This window comes from Pecten maximus, chromosome 11 (assembly GCF_902652985.1).
Source record: "Pecten maximus chromosome 11, xPecMax1.1, whole genome shotgun sequence".
Classification (NCBI taxonomy): domain Eukaryota; kingdom Metazoa; phylum Mollusca; class Bivalvia; order Pectinida; family Pectinidae; genus Pecten; species Pecten maximus.
This window is the reverse complement of record NC_047025.1, coordinates 11,129,870-11,144,239: the sequence shown is the minus strand read 5'-3', so window position 1 is coordinate 11,144,239 and position 14,370 is coordinate 11,129,870. Positions and strand designations below refer to the sequence as shown.

The 14,370-nt window shown below is 35.7% G+C and overlaps 1 protein-coding gene across 3 annotated transcripts in view; it reads right to left on the bottom strand.

Moving 5' to 3' along the window:
- Nucleotides 1-4,029: 4,029 nt before the first annotated feature.
- The window catches only part of LOC117337644 (WD repeat-containing protein 97-like), a 30,213-nt gene continuing 19,872 nt past the window's right edge, over nt 4,030-14,370 (bottom strand). For all 3 annotated transcript variants that reach the window (XM_033898729.1, XM_033898731.1, XM_033898732.1), the window contains 10 exons: nt 13,774-14,297; nt 13,188-13,472; nt 12,338-12,700; nt 11,196-11,524; nt 10,483-10,632; nt 9,643-9,781; nt 8,753-8,861; nt 8,323-8,515; nt 7,918-7,994; nt 4,030-4,915 (listed from right to left, as the gene is read on the bottom strand). In XM_033898729.1, coding sequence (XP_033754620.1) covers nt 4,665-4,915; nt 7,918-7,994; nt 8,323-8,515; nt 8,753-8,861; nt 9,643-9,781; nt 10,483-10,632; nt 11,196-11,524; nt 12,338-12,700; nt 13,188-13,472; nt 13,774-14,297 — 2,420 coding nt within the window. In that variant the 3' untranslated portion in view covers nt 4,030-4,664. The remainder of the gene's footprint in view (nt 4,916-7,917; nt 7,995-8,322; nt 8,516-8,752; nt 8,862-9,642; nt 9,782-10,482; nt 10,633-11,195; nt 11,525-12,337; nt 12,701-13,187; nt 13,473-13,773; nt 14,298-14,370) is intronic.

The following is a 14,370-nucleotide window of genomic DNA, read 5'->3' as shown; positions in this document are numbered from 1 at the left end:
CGTTGGATCATTTGTAAGAGATGACTGATTTCGGGATCTCAATTGTTCTCTTCTTTCTAAACAGCTTCCTTCTTCCTAATGTCTCCATTGGGACCGCCTCACTCTTGGTTTTAGTGTTCACTGTTCAGAGTTCGCCACTATGAGGGAGGCTTTGGGGTCTCTCTCGCGGCCACAGGAGGAAGACGCGGACATACGACTACGTCACAAAAAATAATTGTCCGGTGAAAAATTAGCCTGTGTCATACGGGTGGTCATACGGGTCATACGGGTTACGGGTCATACTTGGGAGAAACTAATTTTTCATCGGACAATTATTTATTTTTTTGTGACGTACGTCTGAGCCTACCCTATGTGCTCGCGGCCTCGTGACATATTGAAATGAAACTACTGTAAAGAAATCACAAGGAAACACCAGCAAAGTACTGGCGACATACTTCAGTGAATTGATACTTACGATGATTATGTTGGCCTCAAGATGTAGGCATCATCGTACTTTTGGTGATAGGACATACAATACAGCCAACTAGCATCGCTGTGTTGAACAGCACGCTGACCTCGAGCTTCTGTTACGCCGATAGGACCAGTTACGTTCGGAAATCCTGCCCTCGGATTTCCGTCGACTTTTTCTGTGGCGTTCAGACGTAAAACTACTTGACAAATAGTCGATTTATAAACTCTAGTCTAGCAAGCGGCCTCAAGTTATGAGCACGTTGGCCTTTTTCTGAACATTGGTTTGTGTTCAGACAAGGAGCCCCCCTCCTCCTCCCTGTTTTTTGTTTTATCTATGTACGTAACGCCAACGTTTGCCAGTTTTCTAGCGGCATCATTGGGAGATTTTGAATAAACTTGAACTTCACAGAATGATAAAAGACCATGAAATATCATACAAGTTTGAGTTTCAGGGTTTTGGGGTCAAAGTCACGGTCACTGTTACTATATTAGTTGGGACCGGTAGGGGACTTTAACAATACCCATTATGTTTTGTTTTTTTAATTTAAAAATAGATAACTATTTTAGATATTACGTATTATGTATTGGTATGGTTTATTAATTGGTATCAATTAATTCCAATTAAAAAGATGCTTTCCTCTCACTTTTGCATGTAATAATTTTGAGACATCTAGATGGTTTGTTAGTTAGTTTGTTTACTGGGTTTATCGCCCAGTGAACAGCCATGGCCATTTTGAGGCACGGTCTCCTTGTAGTAGTTGGTGACTACCTCAATAAACAGGAGGCCCGTCGCATACTATTCAGAGCAATAAGGGTAAAGTGTATTGCCCAAGGATACAACTACGACAGCATAGACTGGCCCTTTTCTCGGTACGATGGAATTGTTTTATTAATATGTGTTGTATCATTGTAACTGCTATACGATTTTTATTTAGATATATATATACATATAGTACAATCACAGCGATCGTTACAAATCCCTGTGGTAAAATACTTCTTTGTGATGAACATTAAACCAATGATGAATTTTTTATTTCCAAACTAGTCTGCATTACAACATGTGAAAACAACAACAACTTGAAGTATCAAAATATTTTATTATATAACAGTGCTTTCACACTTAAACAGTGAACAATGAAATATGCAACTTAGTAATGACAGAATAGTCAACCATGTCATATATTTATCTAACCAATACAAGATCCTAATTAAACCCACAGTACCTAAAATACATGATATTTTACATAAATACTATAGACCTTTATTGTTCTGACTTTGATGACATCATTTAAATAAATTTTTTTAAACACAATGCCATTTATATGTATATCTTTACAAAACTGACCATTCGGAAATATATAATTTTAGATAAGTGGACGGAAATAAAATTGAGATCACAGTCTTTTCAGCAGAATCAATGGTAGTTCATAGCCATAGGTCTTCCCTTTCATCTAGATTGTCTCCCTTTAATTATCTCCCCTGATAAAAAAATAAGGGAAGAAAAACACAAGCAAGTTTAATTCAATTAGACCCCTTGTTAGAATTCAGGCTGGTAAAGCATATTTGGCTGAGAAAACAATAAACAGTTCCACCTTTTAGGCGGTTAAACTTAATAGTAAAACATATCTGTTGCATTCCAATTTAATATCATTAACAATTTATGAGTGTCTAAGAATATTTTATATTTTTACAAGATGGCCAGCAAGAAGCTAAAACCATGCACTGAAAAATATATTCTTGGAGCAAAAAAAAATATTAAAAAAAAAAAAAAAGGAAAAAAATAACCCTGTTACAAAAAAAACAGCATTTCTTCAGATTATGAAAATACCTCTATATTTTATAGTAGGACAAAGACATTGACAAACGTATATAACAAGCTTTCTGATTGGTTATTCATTAATAATTTTGCATTCTGTGTTTTCATTGGCTTAAATCTAAGAAAGGTTTTTGGTGAAAAATATCATATGATATTTCAGTGCAGTGAATAAAAATGGTTTTAACTGTTAATAATTTCAACTGTTTTTAATCTAAGCAAGTTCTCACAAGTGAAATTATTTCATATTTTTAAGGAAGTTGATAAATAATGCTCATAAAACATTCACAATATTTCACTGGTAAAAATGTAATAAAGACAACAGTCACATTTATACAACAATTATATACATGTATAATCAAAATTATCATTTAAAATTAAAAATCATTTCTGATGCAATTGAAAAGATCACAGAATAGTTAATATCACAGTCAAAGGAATGTATTAAACATAGATCACAAAGAAAATGTTTGGCTTCAGAAAAGTTTATATGTAAAATAAATTTCTGATTAAAATGGAATTATATTATCATCAATAATTATTATATCTAATGCTTAGTCCTCTGCCTTCGTATTTTGGCATCAATGCTTTAGAAATAACCTCCATGTATAAACATATTCAGGCCACATGGTGTAAAGTTACCTGCAGGCTAGCTATGCCAGAATAAAAATTAATTTGATTCCGATATTGTAGAACTGAACTCTGATAAATATCATTTTATAAAACAGCGTTTTTCTTCTTCAAAAAACAGATTTCCATCTTGAATCAATTTGAATAATGTTTTCAAATGCATAGGACCCAAGGGTGATACAAACTACATTGAATTTGAGAACAAGAAAAATAATCTGTTGAAAACACATTTTAAAATTCATTCCACGAGAAATGAAAAATTTTGAAAAAGAGATATTTTTATGAATCAAAACATTAAATTATCAATAGAACCAGTATGCACTTATTGTATATATTATATAAGTATGTAAAATAATGATTTAAAGGCAAATATTTAAACAGCATAAGTTCAAAACAACAATTAATGCATTTTAATACATGTATCTACGAGTTAATGCTATAATGTACCAGCATTCTTTTAGATTATACATGTATTTCTCGCTTTTACTGTCTCTCTCTCAATTCTTCCCAAAATCAAATATTGGAAAAATGCTCCTGAATATTACTTAACGTGGTATATGTACATGCAGATACATGTATATGTTGCTTAGAATAAAAATAATAATTGAATTTATAACACACCAAAAGACATCTTGGCACCAAGAATATCAAAACAGTTAGAAATTCTATATTTTGGTTCTTATGGATTTTAGAAATTAAACAGAATACAAAAAAAACCTTTCAATATTCTATATGTATTTTCTCAATACTAAATTTCATACAGAATACATTATATAATAATTTTTAATATTCCATATATTTTCACAAAACCAATTTTTTCTCCTCATTAAATCTAACAAAAGGTTATAGAATTCAGTTTCTCCTGAAAATACTGTCAATACCTCAATATATTTGGCACTAGATACTGACATGTCTATATTATATATATATGTATATAGGGAACTTGTCCTGTTGGAAAATGACAGCACTGTGAAATTTCTTTGAAAAATAAGTCATTAATTATCTGGCAATAAGCACATTTCTCATAACAAGTCCATCCATGCTTATTGCTGTTCAGTGAAATTTTAACAAGATGCTATTTTTTTTGTCCCAAAAACAAGCCCCCATCCCAACCCTACTAACTTAAAGGCAAAGCGATCCCCCAACCCTACTAACTTAAAGGCAAAGTGTATGTATTGGCCCCTCGGTTAATAGCAAGATAAATGCAGCTTTACCTAGTACAGTCACTGTACCTTGATTCAGGCAGCATAGTATACATGCCATCTTCTTTTTTATCTGAAGATTTACATCTTGCATTTCAACAAAATCATGAAACATATGTCCGCACCTCAAATTTTGGTGGACCTTTTGAAAAATGACCTACATGCTAACAGCCTCTTCCCAGTAAGTAGTAATTTCTGGACATTAAAAAAAGTGGGTACGATTCCAAACTGACAAAACTTCTTCATCGAATTCAGTCTTTATAGATATTTGATGGCATTTTCTGATCCAAATTTTGAAAAAGTGGGCATGGCCCATAAAGGATGCAGTCTTGGTAAAGTAGGCGTGGCCTTTTTAGACATGGCAATGCGCTTCCTCTTCTGAACCTTAGTATGAACCTGTAGGCACGGTTTGGTAAATTAGGTGCGCAGTCGATCAAGTAGGGAGAACTCATATCTTTTGAATAAGAACCATCTCTGTATTTTGGTGACATTTTCTAGAAAACGAAACATGTCTTCCAGAAATAAGTATTGTATCAGTTTGCCAGTCAGTCGAACAGGAATTTTTACCTTCAGTGAGCAGGTGCTAATAATGGTTCCTCCAGCGTCGGCACCATCGACTGTGAGGGAATGAAATATTTCTGAGATGACTTGAGAGTAATTAAGACAGGTTCTTGGAAACGAGAATCAAACTCGTCAATATAGCTTGGGAACGGATTGATGTACAGTGTTTTCATTGGCAGGTTAATACTAGGACTGAAGCCCGTCAGTTGACCAGGAGGAGGCTGGTTTCCGCGATTCGTCGTGGCTAGTTGACGGTAATCTGAGAAAAGAAATAGAATTATAATCAATTAAATATCATGTTACAGTCATTTTCATTTTATTAATTCTTTTAGTCATTTTCATTTTAATTAATTCTATCAGAATTCAACAATACAAAATAATATTTAGTGGATAGAAGGTTAAGTCAATTTAGCATCAAATGTATTAGGAGGGTAAAAATCAATTGGCTAAATTAAAGTTATCACCTATGATCCACAATGTATAAAGGTAAGTGGATACTTAGTGAACGTGTGAATTAGGTCAATTTCATTACATCTATATCTTCTCTTTTCTCTAAATTCATGTAATCCAGACAATGTTTAAGCAAAGTTTGGATATTTTTTTGTCCTATAAGATGTTAAGTCAATGGGTTAAAAATCATAAAATCTGTGCTTTTGAGATATAGAAAAATAACATATGCAAACAACTGACACAAATTTTCAAGAAATAAGAAAAAAGAATTCTCTGAATGTGATATCTACATTTCCAATACTCACCAATATGAAGGTTGGTTTCACGGTGAGGACGACATTTACTGGTGTGGGTTTCACCAAGACGTACCAGAGCAGGTTTACTGCAATAAGATTGTATATTTGTGTAAAACCACTCCAATTTTTTGAAAATAAAATATTAATATTTTGAAAAAACATTTTTAATCAATGGCTACCTGTAGTTTATTTTTATATGATTTGAACAAGTTTGAGGTTAAAACGGTACAATTTCTTTTCTAAAAATGAGGAAACGACCATACGCTTTTATTTTCATTTTGATGATATTTATTTTTTCCAGATTTTGAATTATATATATTTTAAATAGAGCACCTTAAAATCAATTATTCTTCATCAACAGGTACAAATTTCTAAAGTTAAGGTAAATTTTAAAAATCTAAGCACAACTTACTGAGGGATTTTGGGTAGGACAAGAACAGTGTTCTTGGCCTGTACGACATTGTCCTGCGACCCAGCGCCACGCTTGCCTCCCTTTCTAACTCCATCCACTGCCTTCTCCATCATCATGTCACAGAAATAGTTCAAAGCATCCATGTAAGTCGCTGTCTCTACTACCGCTAAATCGGGCGGTTTGTCGAACGTCACTGACAACAAAAACACAAATTCTACTATAGGCTCTAGTTGTATTTATTAACGAACATACCGTAAACCTCCAGTTAGTTTGAACAAAATTAAAGAAATATTGACGAACCTGTTCGAATTATTCGAAATTATGCTTCAGAAAATAAGCGCGAGTTCGAACTATTCGAGTCAATATCGGCGAAAATCTCGGCAGAGTAAAATCATTAGACACAAACACATCCATCGTAAATCTGATACGTAATAACGGCGGCCTGAACAATGGCACATTTATAAGTAAGTAAAATGATAGTATTTCATTTAATTCAATGTTAATTGATCGTTAACGTTCTTCATTTCGTGATAACTACATGTATGATGGTTATTGCGCGAAGCCGCTCGGGCAATGCGTAGCTACAGTAGGCCCCAAAACAGTACCGTACACGTTTCATTTGTGACACAAAAGTTAAACATTTGTACAGTATAATCTTTGCATGGTTATATTTTTTTATCTGAATGAGAAACTATCGCTATATTATTATAATAAATGGTCTCTTAAATACATCAAAAGCAGTCTACATAACCTGTTGCGTTTACGAAAGCACTACTGTAAAAATAGGCGATATATGTTGGTAAAATTAGGTCAGAACATCAACATGTCTGCTTTTAACTATGCCCAGTCGTATTATCTACCAGACATAGTTGATACCTGCAAAATTATCCATCACTAATTGGGACACCTGTGGATTGTTTTGACAGGATATGAATGCTTTTCACGTCACTCAGCACGATCGGGCAGCCGATCCTTTCAACTATACAGTACCGCAAGCGACACCTCGCGTAGCATGCTTACCTAGTGTGAGGTCGCAGGTTTTCAGGTAATACTTTGATTGGCAGTACTTAAGAGATGTCCAGTCACAATTAAATAATCATAATGCTAAGTTAACACTAGTTATATGTGAAAATTCACGGACGATTTCTTAGTGTGCCATACACAGCACAAATACAAATATCGCATGTTATTTATACATTGTCGGGGCCTACATTTGCAATCAGCTGTCTCGGGCGTGGTGTATTTTGCAATGTAACAAAAACTAAATTAACGCTAAAATAATATGTGGCATATATTAAATCATAGACGCATTCTAATGATCACGCATGCAATCTAATAACCAAAACGTGCTTGTTGATCAAATTTAAATCTTGGCATTTTTTCTGGGCCGGTCATCGCGCCGGGTCGTCGCGAGCTTTCAATGGAGTTTGCCGGAAAAAATGTTACTTTACGTTCTTCATTTGACAAGTTCGAACTATTCGAAATGGTGTCTGTTATAAACAGCCAGAGTTCGAACTATTACTAGCTAAAAAATTATTGTTTTTCTAGAAAAAAATGTGTGTTCGAACTATCCGCGTGTTCGAATTAATCGGAGTTGACGGTAGTCTAAGAAAAAGAAATGGAATTATAATCAATTAAATATCATGTTACCGTCATTTTCATTTTATTAATTCTTTTAGTCATTTTCATTTTAATTATTCTATCAGAATTCAACAATACAAAATCATATTTAGTGGATAGAAGGCTAAGTCAAATTTAGCATCAAATGTATTAGGAGGGTAAAAATCAATTGGCTAAATTAAAGTTATCACCTATGATCCACAATGTATAAAGGTAAGTGGATACTTAGTGAACGTGTGAATTACGGTAGGTCAATTTCATTACATCTATATCTTCCCTTTTCTCTAAATTCATGTAATCCAGACAATGTTTAAGCAAAGTTTGGATATTTTTTTGTCCTATAAGATGTTAAGTCAATTGGTTAAAAATCATAAAATCTGTGCTTTTGAGATATAGAAAAATAATATATGCAAACAACTGACACAAATTTTCAAGAAATAAGAAAAATTCTCTTAATGTGTTATCTAGATTTCCAATACTCACCAATATGAAGGTTGGTTTCACGGTGAGGACGACATTTACTGGTGTGGGTTTCACCAAGACGTACCAAAGCAGGTTTACTGGAATAAAATTGTATATTTGTGAAATACTACTCCAAATTTTTTAAAATAAAATATTAATATTTTGTGAAAAAACATTTTCAATCAATGGCTACCTGTAGTTTATTTTTATGTGATTTGAACAAGTTTGAGGTTAAAACGGTACAATTTCTTTTCTAAAAATGAGGAAACGACCATACGCTTTTATTTTCATTTCGATGATATTTATTTTTTCCAGATTTTAAATTAGATATATTTTAAATAGAGCACCTTAAAATCAATTATTCTTTATCAACAGGTACACATTTTTAAAGTTAAGGAAAATTTTAAAAATCTAAGCACAACTTACTGAGGGATTTTGGGTAGGACAAGAACAGTGTTCTTGGCCTGTACGACATTGTCCTGCAACCCAGCACCACGCTTGCCTCCCTTTCTAACTCCATCCACTGCCTTCTCCATCATCATGTCACAGAAATAGTTCAAAGCATCCATGTAAGTCGCCGTCTCTACTACCGCTAAATCGGGCGGTTTGTCGAACGTCACTGACAACAAAAACACAAATTCTACTATAGGCTCTAGTTGTATATATTAACGAACATACTTAGTATTGCTAAAGCAATAAATGACCCCTACAAGCCCCCGCTAAAAATAGTAAAAATGACCTTGACATTACCATTATACCACTGTTTTACTGCAGGGGCATGTGGTGGGAAACAAATTTAATCTAATGTGTGAATTGTGTAATATGACTCTGAAACTAAACATCTGAGGATGCGTACCTGTGATACTTCGGCGACGATCCTCTCCGGGGACACGGGGTATAAACTCGGTCCCCTCCGGTAGTGTAGTTACGGTCTCCTGATCTTCTGAAATACCCTCTCCACCTCCCTGTAATATATATATTCATTTCATGTGAGGTTTTAATTATCTAACAAGTCTTAGAAGTTTTTATTTTGGGAGCCTTGAATAAGTTTTACAAATATTATACAAATACAGACTTTGGTTGAGGGCAATCCATGGTTTTAGGGACCTGACTTGGACAATATTCCCCGATGCCGAAGGCCGAGAGGAATAAAGTTCTGCTAAAAATATATCTCAGCACAGATGACATCATTTCTATTTTTAGCAGGAGTCAATATAAGATTCCTAGGACCTGACAAAACATTATATTGACTCCTCGGTGATGTCAGGAGGTATTTCCAAGGAAATAATTGATGTCATGTGATCTCATTAAGACCAATGAGTGATAGTGTTACATACCAATCATATAATAAAGACTAATACATACTCTGTACAAAAAAAACCAGATACAGTCGAACCTCTTTATTTTAAAGTCAGTGGGGTGACGTAGAGTCTACAACATATCATAGCATCTGAGGGAACTAAGTATGTTTTATACAGAATCTTTACTTGAACAACATACAGAAATCTGTCACATGCAATCAGGAATCCAGAGCAATTAGAGTAAAGTGTTTTTGCCAAAGGACATAACAACAGCACAGAATGGCCGCTTCTTGGCTTCCCGAGAAACACAAACCAATACCAGTTAGGAAGGTCGAACCCACACCTTGGATCTTCACCTAAGTTTACATGGCTGGTGCTCCAACTGACTGAGCTCTATGGGCCCCAGTTTGGTTTGAAGTGAATTGTTTAGTTTCTTCAGACTTACCACAGACTTTCTAAGGATGCTTTTGTTTCCTGCACCACGTTTCTTTCCCTCAGAACGAGAAAGCTTGCCGTGAATATTCTGTCCTTTCTTCATCCTCTCTATCGTGTCTGTCAGGTGGAGTTTGTACGACGTCATCCACCTGAAAAACAAATTTGTAAATTTTTACCATTCAAATATATATGGTTTTCTGCGATATCTTAGTTCAGTCAGATATAAACAAACCAAGATATTGCCCCCTAGTCCCATAAGTTTTTACTCTAGAACTTTTGGAATGAAAAAATAAAAGACCTTGAACTCTTTTTTTTACAAGGAAGCTGACACAACTGATGACAGTGAATATGATAAAAGCTGAGACTAAATGATGCACATACTGTATACATGAAATATTTGTGTGTACTTTTGTTAGTGGTTTGAAGCTTTCAAATTATTTCGTGGGTCCAAACTTTCATGGTTAGCCCATGCCAAAATAATATAAGAACAATATTTGTTGTATGTTTATTCCGGGTTCCTTAGCAACCATGGAAAACAACAAATATTTATACACAACAAAAATTTCAAGTTATACAGTACAGACGAACAGTTGGAGTACAAACCTAAGTCTCTAAATATGTTGACGTAAAATCTAGAAAATAATTTTTGTTCACAAAAACGTATGTTAAATTATAATGAAGTGCTTTGAATTCACAGGACAGGTCTGGTTATTGCCTGGGTAATTCTCCAAATATCAAAGAATTTTTTTTTCCAAATATCCCAATTACACTAGGAAGTAAGTCAATTATTTTATTTCTTCCACTCTGACCAAACTGACCAATGGTCAGTGCCTTTATAATTGTGCTGTACCTGTCCAGCCACTGCTGTGCCATTTTCCTGAGGTCAGCCTTGCGGTCATCTTCCTCCACATTCCAGATGTCCCAGGAGTCCAGCTCTTTCTGGATATGTTTGTGAGGATCCTGGAGACCGCTTGCTGCCAGACTCTCCACAATGGTCAGTCTGAAATACAACAGGTAATACAGATTTGGCAAAACAGATTTCCATTTCACTCAATCTACAGCACACAGACTTAATAGTTCACTAATTGTCTTACTATCTATCTTGTGAAATAAGTAGTTAGCCCACAAGCACCAAGACATATACTAGCCCGAGTTTCCTCTGGCCCTGACACCAGACTTGGACATTCTGACAGCTAGATGTCTACACTCAACGTCTGGCATTTAGAATGTTCAAGTATGTGTCAGAATGTTCAAGTTTGTGTCAGAATGTTCAAGTCTGAGTCAGAATGTTCAAGTCTGTGTCAGAATGTTCAAGTGTGAGTCAGAATGTTCAAGTCTGTGTCAGAATGTTCAAGTCTGTGTCAGAACGTTCAAGTCTGTGTCAGAATGTTCCAGTCCGAGTCAGAATGTTCAAGTCTGTGTCAGAATGTTCAAGTCTGAGTCAGAATGTTCAAGTATGTGTCAGAATGAACAAGTCTTGTATCAGAGTTGGAAGAAAATTGGGCCAAACATTATTGTGAATCTAAGTAAGGGGTGGACTTATTGCAGGACAATGTAACTCACCTCACTTCCTTATCGCCGTCCAGAAACTGTACCATCAATTCTGTGATGTATTCTTTATCATACAGACCAAACTTGGTCATCGCTTTTAGTGAGGACAGAATGAAGCTCTTCTGTGATGACACCATGCATGTAGGTGGCTCCTTGCTGTGGTTGAGGATTGCCACCAGGGTCTTGTCGATGGCCGCCACTGTGGATTCTGACATATCCTCCTGAGTAAACAGCATAGTGAGTGCATCGGTGATAGTCGTCTTCATTGGGTACTCGGCAAGACGAAGCACACGGCTCAGCATTGTGGCAAAGTTTTCTGGAGTCCAAGGTTTTGGTATACTCTGAGGAAAGATTAGACAATAATCATTTTTAAAATGTCATGAAAGTTGTTTTTTGGTCTTAAATCATCTGCATCCAAAATTCTCAGCTTAATTTCTACTTAAAAAATGACATCTATCTAATATATTATTATCAAGAGTATTTCAATTCTGATACATTTTGATGACATCAATGAAATAATCTTATAATAATGTGAAAAACACTAAATGATTTCTGTAGCAATGTAACTAACCCCCTCTTTCTCTGGTAATAAGTCTATGTCTGATAATAAGTCTATGTCTGGTAATAAGCCAATGTCTGGTAAATAAGCCCATGTCTGGTAATAAGCCAATTTATGTCTGATAATAAGTCTATGTCTGGTAATAAGCCAATGTCTGGTAAATAAGCCCATGTCTGGTAATAAGCCAATTTATGTCTGATAATAAGTCTATGTCTGGTAATAAGCCAATGTCTGGTAAATAAGCCCATGTCTGGTAATAAGCCAATTTATGTCCGATAATAAGTCCATGTCTGGTAATAAGACATGTCTGATAATGAACCAATGGCTGTTAATAAGCCCAATCTATGTCTATTGAAATTCAATGAAAAATTTTGATGAATGCTACTTCCTTGTTCTGCAATAAGCCCATCCCCTACTTTAAGTAAATGTTTATGTTGAATTTCTGGGCTTATATCATAAATATGGTAATACTTATTGATTTTAATGTCCTACAAAGATATTTTACCTAAACTATATGGAATTAGAAACATTCCTAAAATTACGATCAGTAGCATAAAACTCTATCATACTGAGCACAATTAGAAAGGGAGCTTACCTCCATACTGGGAAAGAATTTCTCGAACCAAGGTGTGCCATTGAACTGTGTAATGAAGTCTGGCACAGGTGTATCTGCTCGAGGAGGGGTCGGGGTCCTTGCCTTAGGGGGCGGGGCTGCTCTCGCCCTCTTCATTGGAGTTGACGGTGGGGTCTTTTCTACTACCTGTGGAGGGGGAGTTGGATCCTTCACTGGAGAGGGAGGGAGGGGCTTTTTCACAACAGGTGGAGGTAGCGGTTTGAATTCACGCTTGGGTAGAGGCGCCGTAGGTCTTTTGACTTCAGCAGGAGATGGCATTGGTTTGTCAAAGTCGAATTCTCTCGGAGACCTTGGAGTCGTGGTAATGGTTGAATCGTCATCATCCTGAGAAAAAATGAAACACAACTTGTCATAATTGAATTATTCAAAAAAAATTCTTAATACCTCAAATACTAATTAAGTTCTTAATATTTAAAGGCATGATTTTTAAGAATAGCACAAAAATTGAAACAATTGGGAATTTGAAAGAAAAAATAAACAGAGATAATTATAGTCTATTTCATAATTGCTACAAGAACAGACATTCCTTTTGTTAGAATTTTTTTTCATTTAACAGTTAAAATTTGAACCATTAAAAAAATGAAGTATCCATTCATTTCCACCATGAAACTAATGCTGTTGCAAACCAGCTGCTTTCATGGAACAATTTGTATAACTTATAATTAAAGATCATGTATATAAATAATTATATCAAATACAAAAAATGAGATAATCATACATATTGTTAATATAATTCACTGAATAAAATGTATAATTTAATCCACCATTCCATAAAGTATGATGAATGTTGTAACCAAACATGAAAACTCACCGCGGGTGGTTTAGCCATGGCACCTTGAAGTTTTGACAGAAGAGAGGTAGGCTCTCTAGATGTTATTGGTGGGGTGGCATCCTTATCTATCACATGGACAGTGTCCTTCCGGCTGAAGGTCACCTCCTTGGCATCTTTTGGCCGTATTGGGGGAGGTGATGGAGTTGGAGGTTCGGAAATGATGGGACTCTCCCGTATCGATTCTTCATCTTCCTTGGAGCCGTAGTCGAAGTACATAGGCTCTGGCGTGACTTCTCTTTCCTCCTCAACTTCCTCTGGGGGAGGCTAAAACAGTCGATAAAAGTATCAGAATTTTAAACTATACAACAAAATAAATATTATTACAGTACACTGTAGATTTGGTGAAAATCTATAAGAATTGAGCTAGAAGAACTGAGTCTGAACAATCCTGATTTTTGACTTACCCCATCAAATTTAACATCAATAAAAGTGACATAAATTATATGATTGTCTAAGCAAAAACTATTAAAAGTGTAAAACTGTTTCCTGATCCCAGAGCATGTGTATCAAAATTGGACCTTATAAATGATGGAAGCTAGTATGAATTTAAATGGTAACTACTTACCGATTCATAATGAGTGCCGCTAATCTCGGCCAGTTGCCGCGCGGTGAGAGCGGGAGGCTGCCACCGCTCCTCTTTTTTCGGTGGTGGTGGAGGTGGTGGTGGCCACAGAATTTTGACCATGACAGAATTCGGCACAAAGCCAGTAGCGCTGACAATAGGGTAGGCAGGCTGGAGAGGGGTAGATGTGGGCTCTCTAGAGATAGGAGGTAAGGAGGCAGAGTGCACACTGGACACTTTGGACGGTTCCCGTGAGAAGTGTACCACTTTTTCCTTCTTCGGTGGCGGTGATTCTGCTTGAACTTCTGGAGTTGCGGCCTTTGTTTCGGGTGTTTCTGGCTTTTTCTGTAAAATAGGGGGAGGTAACTCTGCCGGAGCAACAGGTGGCTGTTCCTCTGCTGGAACTGGTTTGACCTCCGCCTTGGCTTTGACCATGGATGCTTCTCTGGACATTCGTGCACTGACTGATCTGGACGCAGGGGGGAAGAATCCTGAGGGCTCTTTTTCTGGTTTATAGGGTTCTTCCACTAGAAATGATTTAGTATTTTAGTATAATTTATATCTCATAACAAGTATTCTTGCAAATAGATAGTTAATTCC